Here is a 16,182-nt window from a genome sequence, read left to right as displayed (position 1 = left end):
CCGGTATATATACCTGAATACGGTATTTAGTGTGGTGCTCCAATCCTGTTTTTAGTCTCACTCATATAAAACTATATAAACGTCACGATTATTTAATGAAAAGCGACGTTACAAACGTTATATGAATGATTAATGAACTTAATGATCAATTTGTAACACAACTCGACTCAACTCAACTTTATTAGGCTATCGACATTTATATATACTATCACTGCCATTGGCCAAAACATATAATACAACATGAACATCTGGTAAGAACATGATCATAAAATGAGTTCTTATATTGCATATAAATTCGTAATGATAATAAACAGTGTAGAGATGTTACACTTTACATTATCTTTCATTAACAGACTCCATAAAACAGGGTGATTTTCAACTTTTTTTTTGTTTGGTTTTGTTTACTTTTTATTTCGATGGACTTACCTTATTCAGAATATGTCCATTAATATTATCTTTTTTTAATAAATATAAATTACCAAGACAGACTCTTAAATCTTGTTTGCAAAATACATTGTTTTCTAAATAAACGTACACAATAATAACAGTTGTTGTAAATAATATCATTACAACATAATTGGTCCATAATTGTGACATTTATTTTTTCATCTTGGCTACAAAACAATAAAATTCACATATTAACCAAATAGTATTTTCGTCCAAGTCGATTTTTTAAATTCATTTGATTGATAAGTTTTTTTAAAGCTACATGCCTCCAGACAAGCCAAAATATTTAAATAAAATCAAACTTAAAAAACTATTACTTAGACTTTAGAAATGTAAAAATATTAAAGACTCAAGTAATAATTGACATGTTATATGTGGTAAACGACTGATTTTTTCAATATATTGACTCTATTTCTACTGCGTTACTAACGCAGTAATGGCAATTTTACACAATTTAACCTCATTTTAGTAATTTACATGAGTTGTAAGTGAAATTAATTAGGTGTAAATTGCTTCTTTTTGGTCACTTCACATTATTATACGTTTAAACATATTTTAAAATTTTTCATAAAAATTAGCATAAATCTGGAGGCGTGCTGCTTTAAAAGGAAGGATTGAACAATGTGACAGGCATTGTTGGGGATGTTGAGAATCAGATAAACCATGTCCTAGCTGTACCCAATGTTTGGCCAATTGCATTGATTGTATATACTGATGCCGACTGCCTAACACAGTTGAGCTGAGTTCTACAAAACCCAAGCTTTTACTATTTTATACATATATATACAACAGTGTTTCTCCTTATTGACATCTAAATTCATTGGCTATAAATATTTTAAGTTTACAATTTTCTCAACCCATTAAAATAAAGAATTAACTGGTAATTAATTATTCAATCAGCATATCAATTGTTTTTCTCAAAATCAATACATATGGATTCAGACATTAGTTTTCATTTGACGGAACGGAACTGTTATGAAACGAGTTCAGGTACATGTTAATTAATAAACATACGAGTAGCAAAGAAAAAAGTGACCATTATATTATAATAATGTAATGAATACGTAAAGATTGTATATTCCATGGAAAACAAAGGGATTCAGGTGATAAAAAAAATATATCAAATTCAGTCATGCAATAAAAGTATGGACATAATGATCGTCATGTCGTGTATACGAGTTTTGATTTGTTTCATGAATATTTATCTTTTTATATCAGCGGATAGTGAACCTAAGATTTACTTTAATTATGAGCTAGATACAACACCTTGTCTGACACCTGTAACAGGATACAGTATTCAGGATTGTTTAAAGCTTTACGAAAACAACCTGGAAACAACCAACGTTATGGTCTACAAGAGAAGATTTCTCCTCTGTCAATTATGTTTTGTCACCAAGGAACCAATGAAAACGAAAACACCTGGATGTATATTGGCGCATCAACAAATTAATGGTAAAATGCAAAATTATTTACTAACTGTTTCATTTTTATTTTTTTCCATAACCAACAAAAACAAAAAATATAAATAACTTAAAAAAAATTGTCCTCATAAGCGTTTAAACTGCAAGAGCCCGAGGTTAGATATTTGGTATGCAATATTATCTAGTGTGTCTTCTTCAAATTATAATACTAAGGGCAAAATTGGCCTCACCCTAGGTCATTGATTTTCCTTGTATGTATTAAGTTGGAACTTAACTCTTCTCCAGCACAGTCAGGAGCTGAGATATTTCATCATGACCTCGTGAGCTACCTTAAAGTATTCAAAGCTACAACTAGGAAATTAAGACTAGATGCACATTTGCAGATGCAAAACTAAACTTTGAACATTGAACTCAGCTACATAGATTTTGATCCACTGACTTCATTTTTACATTTTGAGCTGGGCTGATAAATTCTAAACTATGTGCACAATTTCAAATTTAGATTTAAACATTGAAACGAGTTGACCAAAATTTTAACCGTATGACTTACTTTTTGTTAAAAGAGCTACAACAATGATAATTGGTCTGTGCGCACAGATTTAGATGCAGAATTAATCTTGATTTTGACCCTGTGACCAAACATGCTGTATTGTGAGCAACAGTTTCAGATTCGTGACAAAACCTGCTGTACTGTGATCAACAGTTTCAGATTCGGATTTGAACAGTGATAAAGATTTGACCTTGTAAACTACATATTTGTATTTATAGCTAAAGCTTTGAAATTTGAACTATGCCCACAGATTCAGATGCGGTTTTGAACTTGAATATCAGTTGCCTTACATTTTAACCTAGTGACAAACCTTTTAGCCCACCTGAACATTATGTCTTATACAGGCAGTGTTTCTTGGGTGAGCGATATAGGACCCATATTGGGCCTCAAACTTTTGTTATTCGTAAACACAAACCATTATATAACAAGTTTCTCTGTGACTTTAAATATTTTATAATGGTTAGTTATCATTCCTATCCATTAAAGGTAAGAGGTGGGCATATATGCCATTTTGACATTTCTTGTTCTCACGTTAAAGGTAAGAGGTGGGCATGTGTACCATATTGACATTTCTTGTTCTCAAGTTAAAGGTAAGAGGTGGGCATTTATGCCATTTTGACATTTCTTGTTCTCAAGTTAAAGATAAGAGGTGGGCATGTGTGCCATATTGACATTTCGTGTTCTCAAGTTAAAGGTAAGAGTTGGGTATGTGTGCCATATTGACATTTCTTGTTCTCAAGTTAAAGATAAGAGGTTGGCATGTGTGCCATATTGACATTTCTTGTTCTCAAGTTAAAGATAAGAGGTGGGCATGTGTGCCATATTGACATTTCCCGTTCTCAAGTTAAAGGTAAGAGGTGGGCAGGTGTGCCATATTGACATTTCTTGACCTCAAGTTAAAGATAAGAGATGGGCGTGTGTGCCATTTTGACATTAAATGTTCTCACGTTAAAGATAAGAAGTGGGCATATATGCCATTTTGACATAACTTTATCTCGAGTTAAAGACAGAGGTGGGTCTAGGTGCCATTTTGACATTTCTTGTTCTCAAGTTAAAGATAAGAGGTGGGCATGTGTGCTATTTTGACATTTCTTGTTCTCAAGTTAAAGGTAAGAGGTGGGCGTGTGTGCCATTTTCACATTAAATGCTCTCACGTTAAAGATAAGAGGTGGGCATGTGTGCCATTTTGACATTTCTTGTTCTCAAATTAAAGATAAGAGTTTGGCATGTATGCAATGTTGACATTTCTTGTTCTCAAGTTAAAGATAATAGGTGGGCATGTGTGCCATTTTGACATTTCTTGTTCTCAAGTTAAAGATTAGAGATTGGCATGTATGCAATTTTGACATTTCTTGTTTTCAAGTTAATGATAAGAGGTGGGCATGTGTGCCATTTCGACATTTCTTGTTCCCAAGTTAAAGATAAGAGGTTGGCATGTGTGCCATTTTGAAATTTCTTGTTCTCAAGTTAAAGAGGTGGGCATTTTGAGATTTCCTTATCTCAGGTTTAAGGTAAAAGAAGGTATAAGTGCCATTTTGATATTTCTTAATCTCAAGTTAAAGGTTAAAGGTGAGCTTGCTTGTCATTTTGACATTTCTTGTTCTCACCTTAAAGATAAGAGGTGGGCATGTGTGCCAATTTGACATTTCTTTTTCTTAAGTTAAAGATAAGAGGTGGGCATGTGTGCCATTTTGTCATGTCTTAATCTCAAGTTAAAGGTAAGAGGTAGATGTAGGTGCCATTTTGACATTTCTTGTCCTCAAGTTAAAGGTAAGAGGTGGGCATATGTGCCATTTTGACATTTCTTAATCTCAAGTTAAAGGTAAGAGGTGGGTATAGGTGCCATATTGACATTTCTTGTCCTCAAGTTAAAGGTAAGCATATGTGACATTTTGACATTTCTTGTCCTCACGTTAAAGATAAGAGGTGGGCATATTTGCCTTTTGACATTTCTTAATATCACGTTAACGATAAGAGGTGGGCATGTGTGCCATTTTGACATGTCTTATTCTCAAGTTAAAGATAAGAGGTGGGCATGTGTACCATATTGACTTCTCTTTTTTCACGTTAAATATAAGAAGTGAGCATATGTGCCATTTTGACAATTCTTGTTTTCACGTTAAAGGTAAAAGGTCGGCAAATGTGCCATTTGAACATTTCTTCATCTCAAGTTAAAGATAACAGGTCGGCATGTGTGCCATTTTGACATCTCTTGTTCTCCTATTAAAGGTAAGAGATGAGCATATGTGTCATTTTGACATTTCTTGTTTTGAAAATAAAGGTAAAAGGTGGGCATGTGTGCCATTTTGACATTTCTTGTTCTAAAGTTAAAGGTAAGAGGTGGGCGTGTGTGCCATTTTGACATTTCTTGTTCTCAAGTTAAAGGTAAGAGGTGGGCGTGTGTGCCATTTTGACATTAAATGCTCTCACGTTAAAGATAAGAGGTGGGCATGTGTGCCATTTTGACATTTCTTGTTCTCAAATTAAAGATAAGAGGTTGGCATGTATGCAATGTTGACATTTCTTGTTCTCAAGTTAAAGATAATAGGTGGGCATGTGTGCCATTTTGACATTTCTTGTTTTCAAGTTAAAGATTAGAGATTGGCATGTATGCAATTGTTCTCAAGTTAAAGGTATGAGGTGGACATGTCTGCAATTTAGAAATTTCTTATTCTCAAGTTAATGGTAAGAGGTGGGCATATGTGCCATTTTGATATTTCATGTTCTCAAGTTAAAGGTAAAAGGTTGGCTTGTGTGTCAATTTGACATTTTTTGTTCTCATTGTTTTATATGCATGTTGAATCATTTTCGCAATGATATTTAAAAAGTCATTAGTTGTACAATTTTGTTGTTTTCGCGATCTGTTCTTTTACTTGTTTACAATTATAGATGACATGCGATTAAATAATTACCTGAACATACGCTCATATATAGTGGAAGATATTCAGAATTAGAAAAAATGTTATGACATGTACTGTTAATATCAAAGGTTTTTATGAATTTTTAAATAAAGACTTAAAAAAATAAGATTGCAAATATACAGGCATAATAATGTGTATCTTTTAAATTAAAGACATGTCTCAGAATAATTGGGCGAAACACAAACCTTCCAACCAGAGCTCGACATTTTACAGGAAAGTCTTGGGCAATGCATCATCAGATAAGGCTGTAGATGGAATTTGGTATTCAGATATGCACGATGAACCTCGAACGCAATACCAATGCTCACATACTTTCCAAACAAGTAAACATCACTGGTGGATGGTCAACTTGGAACACACGAAACTAGTAAGGAGAATCACAATTTTGAACAGAAGCGATTGTTGCGGTAAGATATAATTTTTCCTTATATATGCTTTCGGAACGTTAATGTAGTTTTTCCTACTCTGCTTTTTTATTTGAATTACAATATATTTAATCATAAACATTGATTTGTGCTCTTTTTGTTAACAAATAAGTTGTGATTAAATTCTTATGGTACCCGCTAATCTGATAATTAGACAGGTTAGGGATCTGTGCATTGGGACTAAATGTCGATTAGTACAGGAACCAAGTTTAATGTCGGTTAAATATCCAGAAGGTTCATCTACTGCTTTTTAATCATGTATACATTGTATGTAACTGACTGACAGTAACTTAACCAGAGCAGCCTACAGAGCCGAGTAGTTAATCTCACTGACTTCGGATCACTTGCTACTCGCGACCGTGTGATAAATATAAGAGAGCTATCCAGAAAGTTTACTCAGTAATTGTTGGTTCTACTCTAGTGACCAAATGCGAAGTGTATGTGTTACTTGTATCATAGAGTTTGGGGACCTTTCTGTTGAAAATGTGTTAACTCGTATACATATTCATGCACAGTGCGTTAACTGGAGTGCAGATATTAGTTACTTAACGGCACTCCAGAACATGCCCATTGATTGGTTCATGTTTGCCTATTAAAAAACAAATGAGAAAGAACATCAAAACACTCGGCGATCTGATTTATACTACCACATTTCGATGCTCTTTCTATTAAATAATACTCTATCGTATCGCATCACTATAAAGGTAAGCATCGTGCTATGTTAACCCTGTGGGATGACCTCTTCTATTAGAAAATGTTCCTGGCATAAGAGTGCCTGAAAACTCTTTGGCAGTTTTTGTTTTCACCAAGACACGTTAGTGTTGTTAAATTTTTCTGATCCTTTAGGATCCTTGATTCCAACACATTGAATGTTGAAAATTGAGTACCGCTCAAACCGAGTCTGCAATTTTCATGTAATTTTGGATGCTTCTTTGGGATCATCTTTTTCAGATATTTCATTTTTGCATTCAATGCCGTTAAATCTATTTGACAATCCTTCAGTCATCACAAGGATTTAAACCCTCAAACCCTGGCCTCTCACATTCAAAACAGTCACTTTATCAGGTCTCTTTGAAATATTAATTAACCAATAAATATATCGCTGCTACCGAACACTTATATATCTTTTGTCCAAAAAGTTTGCCACAATATACATAGCCTTACCTTTCCTGGACGATGCTGCACAGTCTTGACTTAAATCGCCTGCCAACACGTTGTCGGGTTGAAGTCAAAAGTAACATAATGACGATAACATAAATGACAAAGATAATGACGTTATCCAATCATATATGTCTGACATCATATTCTTAAATGCGTTATCACGTTAACAGTCTAAAGATGCTGTTTTGTAAATGAACCTCTCGCCAAAAAAAAGTTTGCATTATTATAAATTCGTTATACAAATTGCTCATTTGATAAACAGACGTATATAGCCTTGCTGGCAAGCATCTTGGGTCATATTTATCGCATTTAGACTATATCATACAATTATAAACTGATGTTTAGATCAATACCTGAAAACGATAGTAAATTTTTTATATCAAAATCGACCATAAAGGCTTCTGTGAATGTTTTATTACATTAGTTATGAATATTACTTGTCAATTGTCAGTTTGAATGCAGATGTTGTAAATTATTTAATGAAATCTCAATTTCACCTGTATTGAGATAATTCAGTACGTTTCACGCAATGTTCAGTCACCTGTACGCATCGTATCGTTAATTATAAATGAGGGGTGTTATCGTAATACTCTTACTCATTAATATACTAGTAGTTTATTATTCTTTCATTGAGCGCGGAGGAAGGTAGTCTAGTACTGGTGTAACTCTCCAGGAACGATGGTTAGGAAACTACCCGCCTATATGACTGAAATACTGTTGGAAAAAGGCGTAAAATGAAACAAGCAAACAAACAAAATTCTTTCATTGCTTTGTATTTGCAAAGTTGTTTCCGCATAATAACTTGACTTATAGACTTATTGACTGTATTTTATGATTGCCTTCAGTCATCGTCGGATACCCAAGGTTTGATTAACATGTAACATAACAAATAAAATAAATGTTATTGGTTCAGCCGTGAGTATCCGACGATGCCTTCAGTGAGTAGAAAATCCTTATTGTTTTTAGCGCCGACGCGTAAAGGTCACGGTCACACTGTCCTATTTTTGTTCATGAAAACAATGACTGAACCATTTAATCAGTAGTTAGCCTTCAAACTTCATAGGATGATGACCTTAATTGAGTAGAAGATCCGTTAACGTGCACCAAGATCATGGTCTCAGTGAATGTGATAACTGTTCTCGCTCAATAGCTATGTAACCAAGTGATTCATAACTATCAAACTGTGTAGGATAATCACGCACCTTCAGTAAAAGATCCATATTGTTTCGGTGCACAGATGCATAAAGGTCAAAGTAACAGTGACATTTACTGTAAAAAATGTTTCCTCTCGACTTCATCAATTGCTGACGTTCGACCACGTTTTGTAAAATACCAGTCTTGATTTGAGCAACGATGCACAAAGGTGAAGCTTAAACAACCTTTCTCTTAATTTGACCTAAATTCGTCATATTACTATATAATATATATATGTGTGTGTGTGTGTGTGTGTGTGTGTGTGTGTGTGTGTGCGTACGAGCGTGTGCGTGCGTGCGTGCGTGTGTTTTGGGGTGTCAATGAATGAAGTTGAAGGTCACAATGACCTTGAATATGAAAAACTTCTCTGCTCAATACATGATAAAAAAATTGACAATCACGTTTCAATGTTTGTTTTCGTTTAATTTTTATGGAATTGATTATGTTTTTTAGAAGAACGATTGCATAATGTGACAGTCACTGTTGGGGATGTAGAGGGTCAGATGAAACAGTGTGGAAGATTTATGGGTCCAGGTGGTAAAGGAGAACGTGTCCACATCTCGTGCTCGACACCGCTCTTTGGACAGTTTGTGAAGATAGAAAAATACAGCGATACCAGTTTAACATTGTGTGAAGTTGGAGTATATCCATAAAACTGTTTTTTTTTATCAATAAAAGCTCTGTTTATTATTATTTATTTTTAGCTCTGTTGTGTATTTTGCTGATAATTAGTTTTCTTATTCGATATATATTCGATGACGTTACTTTTTTGTTGATGAAATAAACGCATGATTTTAGTGAATTAATTACTAAATGAACATGTGATTTATGTCCAATTTAAAAACAAACATGTGTATTTGTTTTTCACTACATAGTTGTTTTTATATGCAAGAATAAATATTCATAAATAAAATGAGTATATAGTTGCTGCTTTGTCTGTTCTTCTGCTTATCCGTGTGTCTGTCTTTCACTTTACTAGGTAAAAGCTTATCTACAACTTGATACTATGAGAACAAACTCTAATTCTAGTGTTAAAATGGTGTTACAGTGTGAAAAAGTTTATTGCACGTTAAAACTATTAAAAGCAGAAAAGAAATAACTCCGTAATGAAAACTGCTAAAACCAGAGAATAAATTGAAAGTATTAAAGGATTTTATTAAAACCTTACGCAATGATAGTGACCAATGTGAAGAAATGCTTAGTTTAAGAAATATAATTTTACCTTGCTTTAAAAGTGATTTAATTGTCTCCATTATTGAAACTTATTCATGGTTAATTATTGTGGCTGATATGTGTCTTTTCTTGTTTTTGCCGCGCGACCCAGCCAAGCGATAAGAATTAATAAGTGAAAATGGCGGGGACGCGAGCGAAAACACGCTGATAAGCGAGGGCGCGGGATAAACATTCAATGATACATTATATTATACACGTATACGTCACATATAAAATGAAAACAAAATACACTGATTATCGTTTAAAACAAATTTAATCTTCATTTCTGACCATTTAACTTCTGGACTTTTGTTTTCTGGCCCAATCGTCGTTTACATTGAGAGAAGTAAAATACACAACAACAACAAATCATCAACAAACAAACAAACACACAAACAAAACACACACTTTGAATTCATGTATGTAAGACATTCCATAAACGAATGGAAAGTTCATCAATGCAAATCATAACATCGATATTAGCTGTAAATCATTAGTGTATTTTCCCATTTCCAAAACATTGACTTGTAAATATGTCGTTTATATGAAATTTTACATATTAAATTAATTAACAATAGCTGAACTATGGTGAATCGTGAAATTATAAAAAAAGCTGGCCCTCAAGCGATGGTACACAGTTTTAATTTGTTCTCCCAAGCAACCGTACAATTAGTTAGCAATCAACTGAACAGTTAGGAGACAACACCAATGGTGAATTATTTGTCTTTTTCCCTAAACCACTGCGTTGATACCAGATGCTTTAAATATTTGTAAGATCACATGATTATTCAAAGGATTTGCTCGTATATTCGCTCGTAAAGCTTGAAATCGGTGTCCGAAGTCAACAATTGTGACATTTTTTTCAGAATACGGGTGGGGTGAGAATCGTATTTTTATGGAAATTATAAGTTTTTTTCCGAAGGGCTTAGGCCAGAAAAGATATCTTTTATGTAACTTCTAGTTATAAAGGTAACAATTCCACAATGAGTGGTCTTAATGGAACCTATTTATCAATTTTCAGTTCAAAATGGGCGTTGTTTCGGTATTGGCTCGCTAGCAAGCGGAAGTGGACAAGGAGTGTACGCTGTGATCGTGACTTTATTGTATTGTTGTTTCCGCGCATCGTCACTTCGTTTTAGCGCATCGTCACTTCGCTTTAGATCATATCCCTGTTCTTCTAAGTTTCGTCCAATGTTTTCTCGTTTATGACACACACTTTCATTTACTTGGAGGCCATACATTTATGGAATGGCACGAAAGTGTCACATTGAAGGTTTCATGATAACCGCCGTATGAAAACATCTGTGACTTTTTCGTCGATTCGGCGTATCCCTAATTCACCTCAGTCTATGGTTGCGTCGCTTCGGTGTTTTTGTATTAATTTAAGTAGGTGGTGCAACAAAAAGATGACCCTGAAACATCCACTTTTGAGTCAAACCAACTTTTGGGCAGCACTGAAATATTTGAGGTGGAGTTCAAGATGACGGTCGATATGTATATACATCAATATATCTGTGTCATTAAGACAGTAATAAAAATAAATGCTTGATATTTAAGTGGTTTCATTAATTTTACGACTTGAAATATCTAAAAAAAATGCAGCTATATAGCAAACTACTTTAGTACTTAAATTGCAAATGTATTCCTACCCTACAAATTCGATAAAGATCATGTTCTGTCAGCCATTAACAAGATATCTTTTGGTGACATATTGTACCCCATATCAAATATGATAGGGGTGTAAAAATAAAATGCATATAATGTGATCTAAATGCATTTAATTTCAATCTAAATGACTAGTAATAAGTAAACTAGAGATAAGATTTATTATAAATTAAATTAAGTTATGTGACGGAGATATCAAGCCTGTTTTACATCAGTTAATACCTTACGACAAATTTTGGCTTTCATCCCGTACATTCTCGTGGTTTTTACGTTTGTCAGGTACCAGTCATGTTTTGAAAAGCGTATCTGTTTGATGTACCATCACAACCGCTGTCATTTTGAAATGAGACGACATGTGTTTTTTCCGGAAAGAACAAAATTTACGTGATTGAAAATAATTCATTCAATAATGGGACGTGAATTTCATTTAAATGATTATACACTTATTATCTTGTAAAGCATGGTGAATTCTTATAATATGGCATCCACCTTGGAAGCCATCTTAAATGTTTCATTTTTCCAGTAGTGGCAGATTGACACAGCCTGGATTCTTTTCAATGCAATCTTTCTACAACATTTAACATAGTAAAAAAACAATAATTTATCATATTAGAAATGTTTTCTCCGTTTAATATAACTACAGATAGTGTAAATCCACATTTTAAATGAGTCCTGAACAGTTAATAACGTATAATGAAATGGATTTTGATGAGATTTTTGACATGCAATCTCTGCAATTATCGGCACACAATGCTAGTTCATGGATATGTTATCTTATTTATTATTACACACAATACACACCATACAAATAATTGAATATAAAACATAATTATAATAAATTGCAACCATTAGATATGACAAATTAAAATGTTCTATCGTCTGCTTTTGTTAGCCAACTTTATACATTTCGCCTACTTCGGTTTACAAAAAACTACATCAACTACAACATATTATTTTAAAATATATCTAAAATTTGTTTTTATTAATTGAATTTTGATGACCCAAAAGTGCGGTCGTTTGTCTGATGTCACAAAATGCATATATACCTCTGTAACGCACTTTAGGGTCAAATTTTGACCCCAAAGTGCGTTTGATCCCAAAGTGCGATGTTACATAGCCTCATCTTAACCCTGTAGTTTCAGAACATATTACTAAGTAATACATGTAGACTGTTGGAACAAATAAGATGATTATTTCTTGTTGATTTATTTTTTTCTCCGTTTGTTAGATAATGGGTACAATTATGAAAATGTATACGTTTCTTTTCACTTGATATATAGTAATTAATATAATGAACAGTTTACAAAATACGAGTATTCAGTAATTTTATGCACGGTCTTTAAAAAAATGTATTCTTTGTTTTATATTAATTCTTTCATTATTGATTTATTATTAAATATAAAGAATGCAAAAGACATATCAAACTTCGTTTAGTCCTATAATGTGACAGCACGTATCGTATTCAAAGTAGAAATATCATATGTACACTTTCTGTCATTTATTTCTTTAAGAGAGTTTTTTCTGACATGATGGGGTTTGAAATATCTTTCCGAGATTTGTGTACCATTTCATAAAGGTCTGATTCAAATACCTGTTATAGCAAATTTTCAAGCCATTCCCGTTCCTTTTTTCTCTAGCTTTTTATTCTTTTGCAGAATGACCTAAAATGAAAATGTTTTTTTTTACGTTTCAAATGCTTCACTTGCTTAAAAAAAGAAAGAAAAATGACCTTTGCAGAGCTCCTTAACAAAGAATATCAATATCAATATAATAATGGTTGGTGAAAAGACATCATAATTCATATACAGTTAAGCTCATCCAACCAGTATTTCTACGGTTTGGTAAGCAGCCACTGCATTATTTTGATGTATATATACGATAAACTCATATAAATGAATATCAAATTAATACAGAAATGTGCTGCAATAAGTACACTTGAAATATAAAAGGACTGTTAATTTTAGTAAGTAAATTTTCATTAACTTAGTCGGTTACAATTTGACAAATTATAATGTAAACATGCCTTGAAATAGTTTTCATAATCTATTTCAGGCTTATAATATGTTTCAGTTCGTTATAAGGATTTACCCAATGTTTGCTCTTTTATGTTGAAAATAATATCGTTAATGATATTGCTTTGAAATTTTCCTTTTTTGATATCACCAACATATTTACCTATTGAGCTGTACATAATTATCGAATTCTCATTGCCTTTCATTTGTAAGGATGTTAACATGGTGAACTGCGGGTATAATTATACTATGACATAAGTTTAACAAAATGATATCTGCATCACATAATGATAGTGATACCAAAAACACAAACTATGGTAAAATGTCATTTTTTTACAATGTTGCAGAGATTTTGAATATAATACCATCTAAAATCCGTTATTCTAAATCTCTGACATATTTTAAAAGTAAATATAAAAACATATCTTGCAAATCTAATATTTTTTTATAACTTTCATGTCATTATCTAATAATATTTAATTTGCATGTATATTTGTTGAATTGTTTGTATTTTAAAGTGACATTATGCTCATATTTTCATATTCAAGTTGAGCTGAACTGACTATATATTTCAAGATATTGACTGTTAAAATGATGATTTACCAACAGTTTATATTAGATTTTTTTTTAACTGAACGTTACAGGTAAATTCTAATGGATAGTTAAGAACAAATCGTTTTGATCCATGCGTTGTTTATTGTTAATTTGAAATAATTGTTTTTATTAACAGGAATTATGGCAAAATGAAAACTTATTTTAACTTTCACATGTTCACTCATTTATACACTTGGATGGGCATAATGTCACTTTAAATTTGTATGAATGATTTGTAATATCTAAAATGTATGTTTGTCAAACCCATCCAATTATGTTTGTTAGAGGACCTTATAATTATTGACGCTGATTGGTGATTTGTGTGTATTGGTGTGTGTGTGTGTGTGTGTGTGTTCATTGAATATATGTTGTTTGTACTGTACAATGGTATATCTCCATGTGTCACCTTCTTTAGATAAAGATAATAATTATTTTCATTGACATCATTATTATTATTGTTTTTATTATTATTAAGTTATATTAATCAAATATTTCTAATACACGTGTAACTTGATTATCTTCAAAAGTGATGGTTTTGAAAACATTTTGCTTACCATCAATTCAAACACAAAGTTTTGCAAAACTACTTTTTTCCGAAATAGGGATTATTTGCGTGTTCACGGTCATTTGATATATTAATAAAAAAGTACGTTACGTTTTGATGATTCAAGAATATGTGTATGCTGTTCATTTTTTGAAAAATTACAGCCCAAATAATTTCCCTAATAAGCAACTTATAAATAAAATTCAAAACAATCAAAATAGACGCCAATTCAATATTTACTTACGCTAGGTTCCCGAAATGGAAATATTAATACTGAAATTTGTTATAAAGTGAATTTATGCTCTCCGATCGGTGGATTAAATTGCAACACCGTTTTTGTAAACTGGTTCTAATGATTTTAAAAGGCTTTAAATGAAATTCATTAACTTCAAATGATGTCTGATGACCTCTCCAATAATCTTGAAAACGCGCAACGCGACAAGATGAAGACAACACGCTATGCGGCACGACGAAGACAACACACTAAGCGACACGACAAAGACGACATGCTATGAATCAAAATGAAGACAACACGCTACTCAGCAAGATAAAAACAAAGCACTTTATGACACGACGAAGAAATCACACTAAGCTACACAACGAATATAACACATTACTCGACATAACGCTGCGTGGGCAATTCACAACACGACCGGACGAAGATAACATACTTCGCGACACGACGAAGTTACACGCTGAAGACACGACAAAGACAATACACTAAGCTTCAGGTTAAAGATAATACATTACGAGACACGACAAAGGCAACACGCTTTTCCTCACGGCAAAGTAAACATGCTACCCGACACGATACGAAGACAGAACACTCACCACTCGACAAGGGAACATGCTACGCGACACGAGAAGACAGCACACTACACATCACGACAAAGACAAAACACTACTCCACACGAAGAAGACAACACCTTACGCAACGCAACGAGGGCAATAAGAAAGTTGCAACGTGGGCAATAAGAAAGAAAACAAGTTCATTTTGTTTATTGTTGTATTTACAATGAATCAGTTTCAACAAATTTCATCAGCGACATTGGACCGTAACATCTTAAATCCAAGGGTTCATATTAAACAGTACGATTACGCCACCAACTGCAATTGTTTTTATATAAACCGAATACGACAATCCTAGAAAACTTTTTGGGACGCGTCTTACTGCACCAACTGTTGATAATATAGGATTGTACATTATTCTTTCCATGCGTTATAAGCAGAATATAAAATTACATAAACAAATATTAAGTTTAAAATAATCATTACATGATTTTTGTATTATTCGTAATATAATTATAGTACGCTATGCATTAAATGACTTGGTATACATTTTATGCGACATTTATTCAAGAATGACAGAATTATTTGGATGTTTTTGTACAAAAAGAGTGTAAGAAGTTTTACTTTTATTTTGTTAACATATCTAAAAAGTATACATATAATATCCATATATTTTATTGTTTTAACATTGTGAGCTTGAAAATGCTTGATTATGCTGAAAAGGACAATGTGACATCGCAACATCACGCCGCACGACAACGCGCCGTGTGTTGTACTTTGTTAGCGCGAAAACACGTTGTCGCTAGCGACAACACGACGTGCAAAAGTGTTCCAAATCAGCTGCCATACCAAATATATATCGCCATGTAGTAAATAGCGAATTAAATGATTTAACTAGTGGTCAAACACGATGTGACATGTTTCATTATTTAAAGAAGACCATGATCTAGCATTGAAACTGACGTATGATTTATATGTCAAACCTTTTTATTCATTTGTACTTTTTTATTTTAAAAAACAAAATTTCTGGGTTTAAATATTCGCATCTTACACGAATAAAATTAGAAAAAGACTTACTAACTTGTATCGGCAATGTCCGCTGTACCTGCTCCTCCGTGACATAATTAAGGGACTGCAATTCGAATCTGTTCTTAATTGAAATTCACATTTCTTTGTCACAAAGTGTTTTATGCATGTAATACATTATCACAATCCCATCTATACTTGAAGATACTTGTATGATACTT

At 32.9% G+C, this 16,182-nt stretch overlaps 1 protein-coding gene across 1 annotated transcript; it reads left to right on the top strand.

The window, feature by feature from the left end:
• Positions 1–1,423: 1,423 nt before the first annotated feature.
• On the top strand, positions 1,424–8,774 carry LOC132718752 (fucolectin-like). The gene is made up of 3 exons (XM_060702478.1): positions 1,424–1,899; positions 5,492–5,746; positions 8,573–8,774. Exons 1-3 carry the CDS (start codon positions 1,530–1,532, stop codon positions 8,770–8,772), a joined length of 825 nt encoding a protein of 274 aa, XP_060558461.1. The 5' UTR covers positions 1,424–1,529; the 3' UTR covers positions 8,773–8,774.
• Positions 8,775–16,182: the final 7,408 nt, after the last annotated feature.

The sequence above is a fragment of the Ruditapes philippinarum genome, unplaced genomic scaffold (assembly GCF_026571515.1).
Source record: "Ruditapes philippinarum isolate M1 unplaced genomic scaffold, ASM2657151v2 ctg3505_1_1_1_1, whole genome shotgun sequence".
NCBI classification, from domain to species: Eukaryota; Metazoa; Mollusca; class Bivalvia; order Venerida; family Veneridae; genus Ruditapes; species Ruditapes philippinarum.
Note: the sequence above shows the minus strand (reverse complement) of the source record. Positions and strands in the feature narration are given on the sequence as shown.

Coding starts and splice junctions, on each gene's coding strand:
- LOC132718752 (XM_060702478.1), top strand. CDS start 1,530: ATGGAAAACAAAGGGATTCAGGTGATAAAAAAAATATATCAAATTCAG. Junction 1,900..5,491: donor GGCGCATCAACAAATTAATG/GTAAAATGCAAA, acceptor TTTAAATTAAAG/ACATGTCTCAGAATAATTGG. Junction 5,747..8,572: donor GAACAGAAGCGATTGTTGCG/GTAAGATATAAT, acceptor TATGTTTTTTAG/AAGAACGATTGCATAATGTG.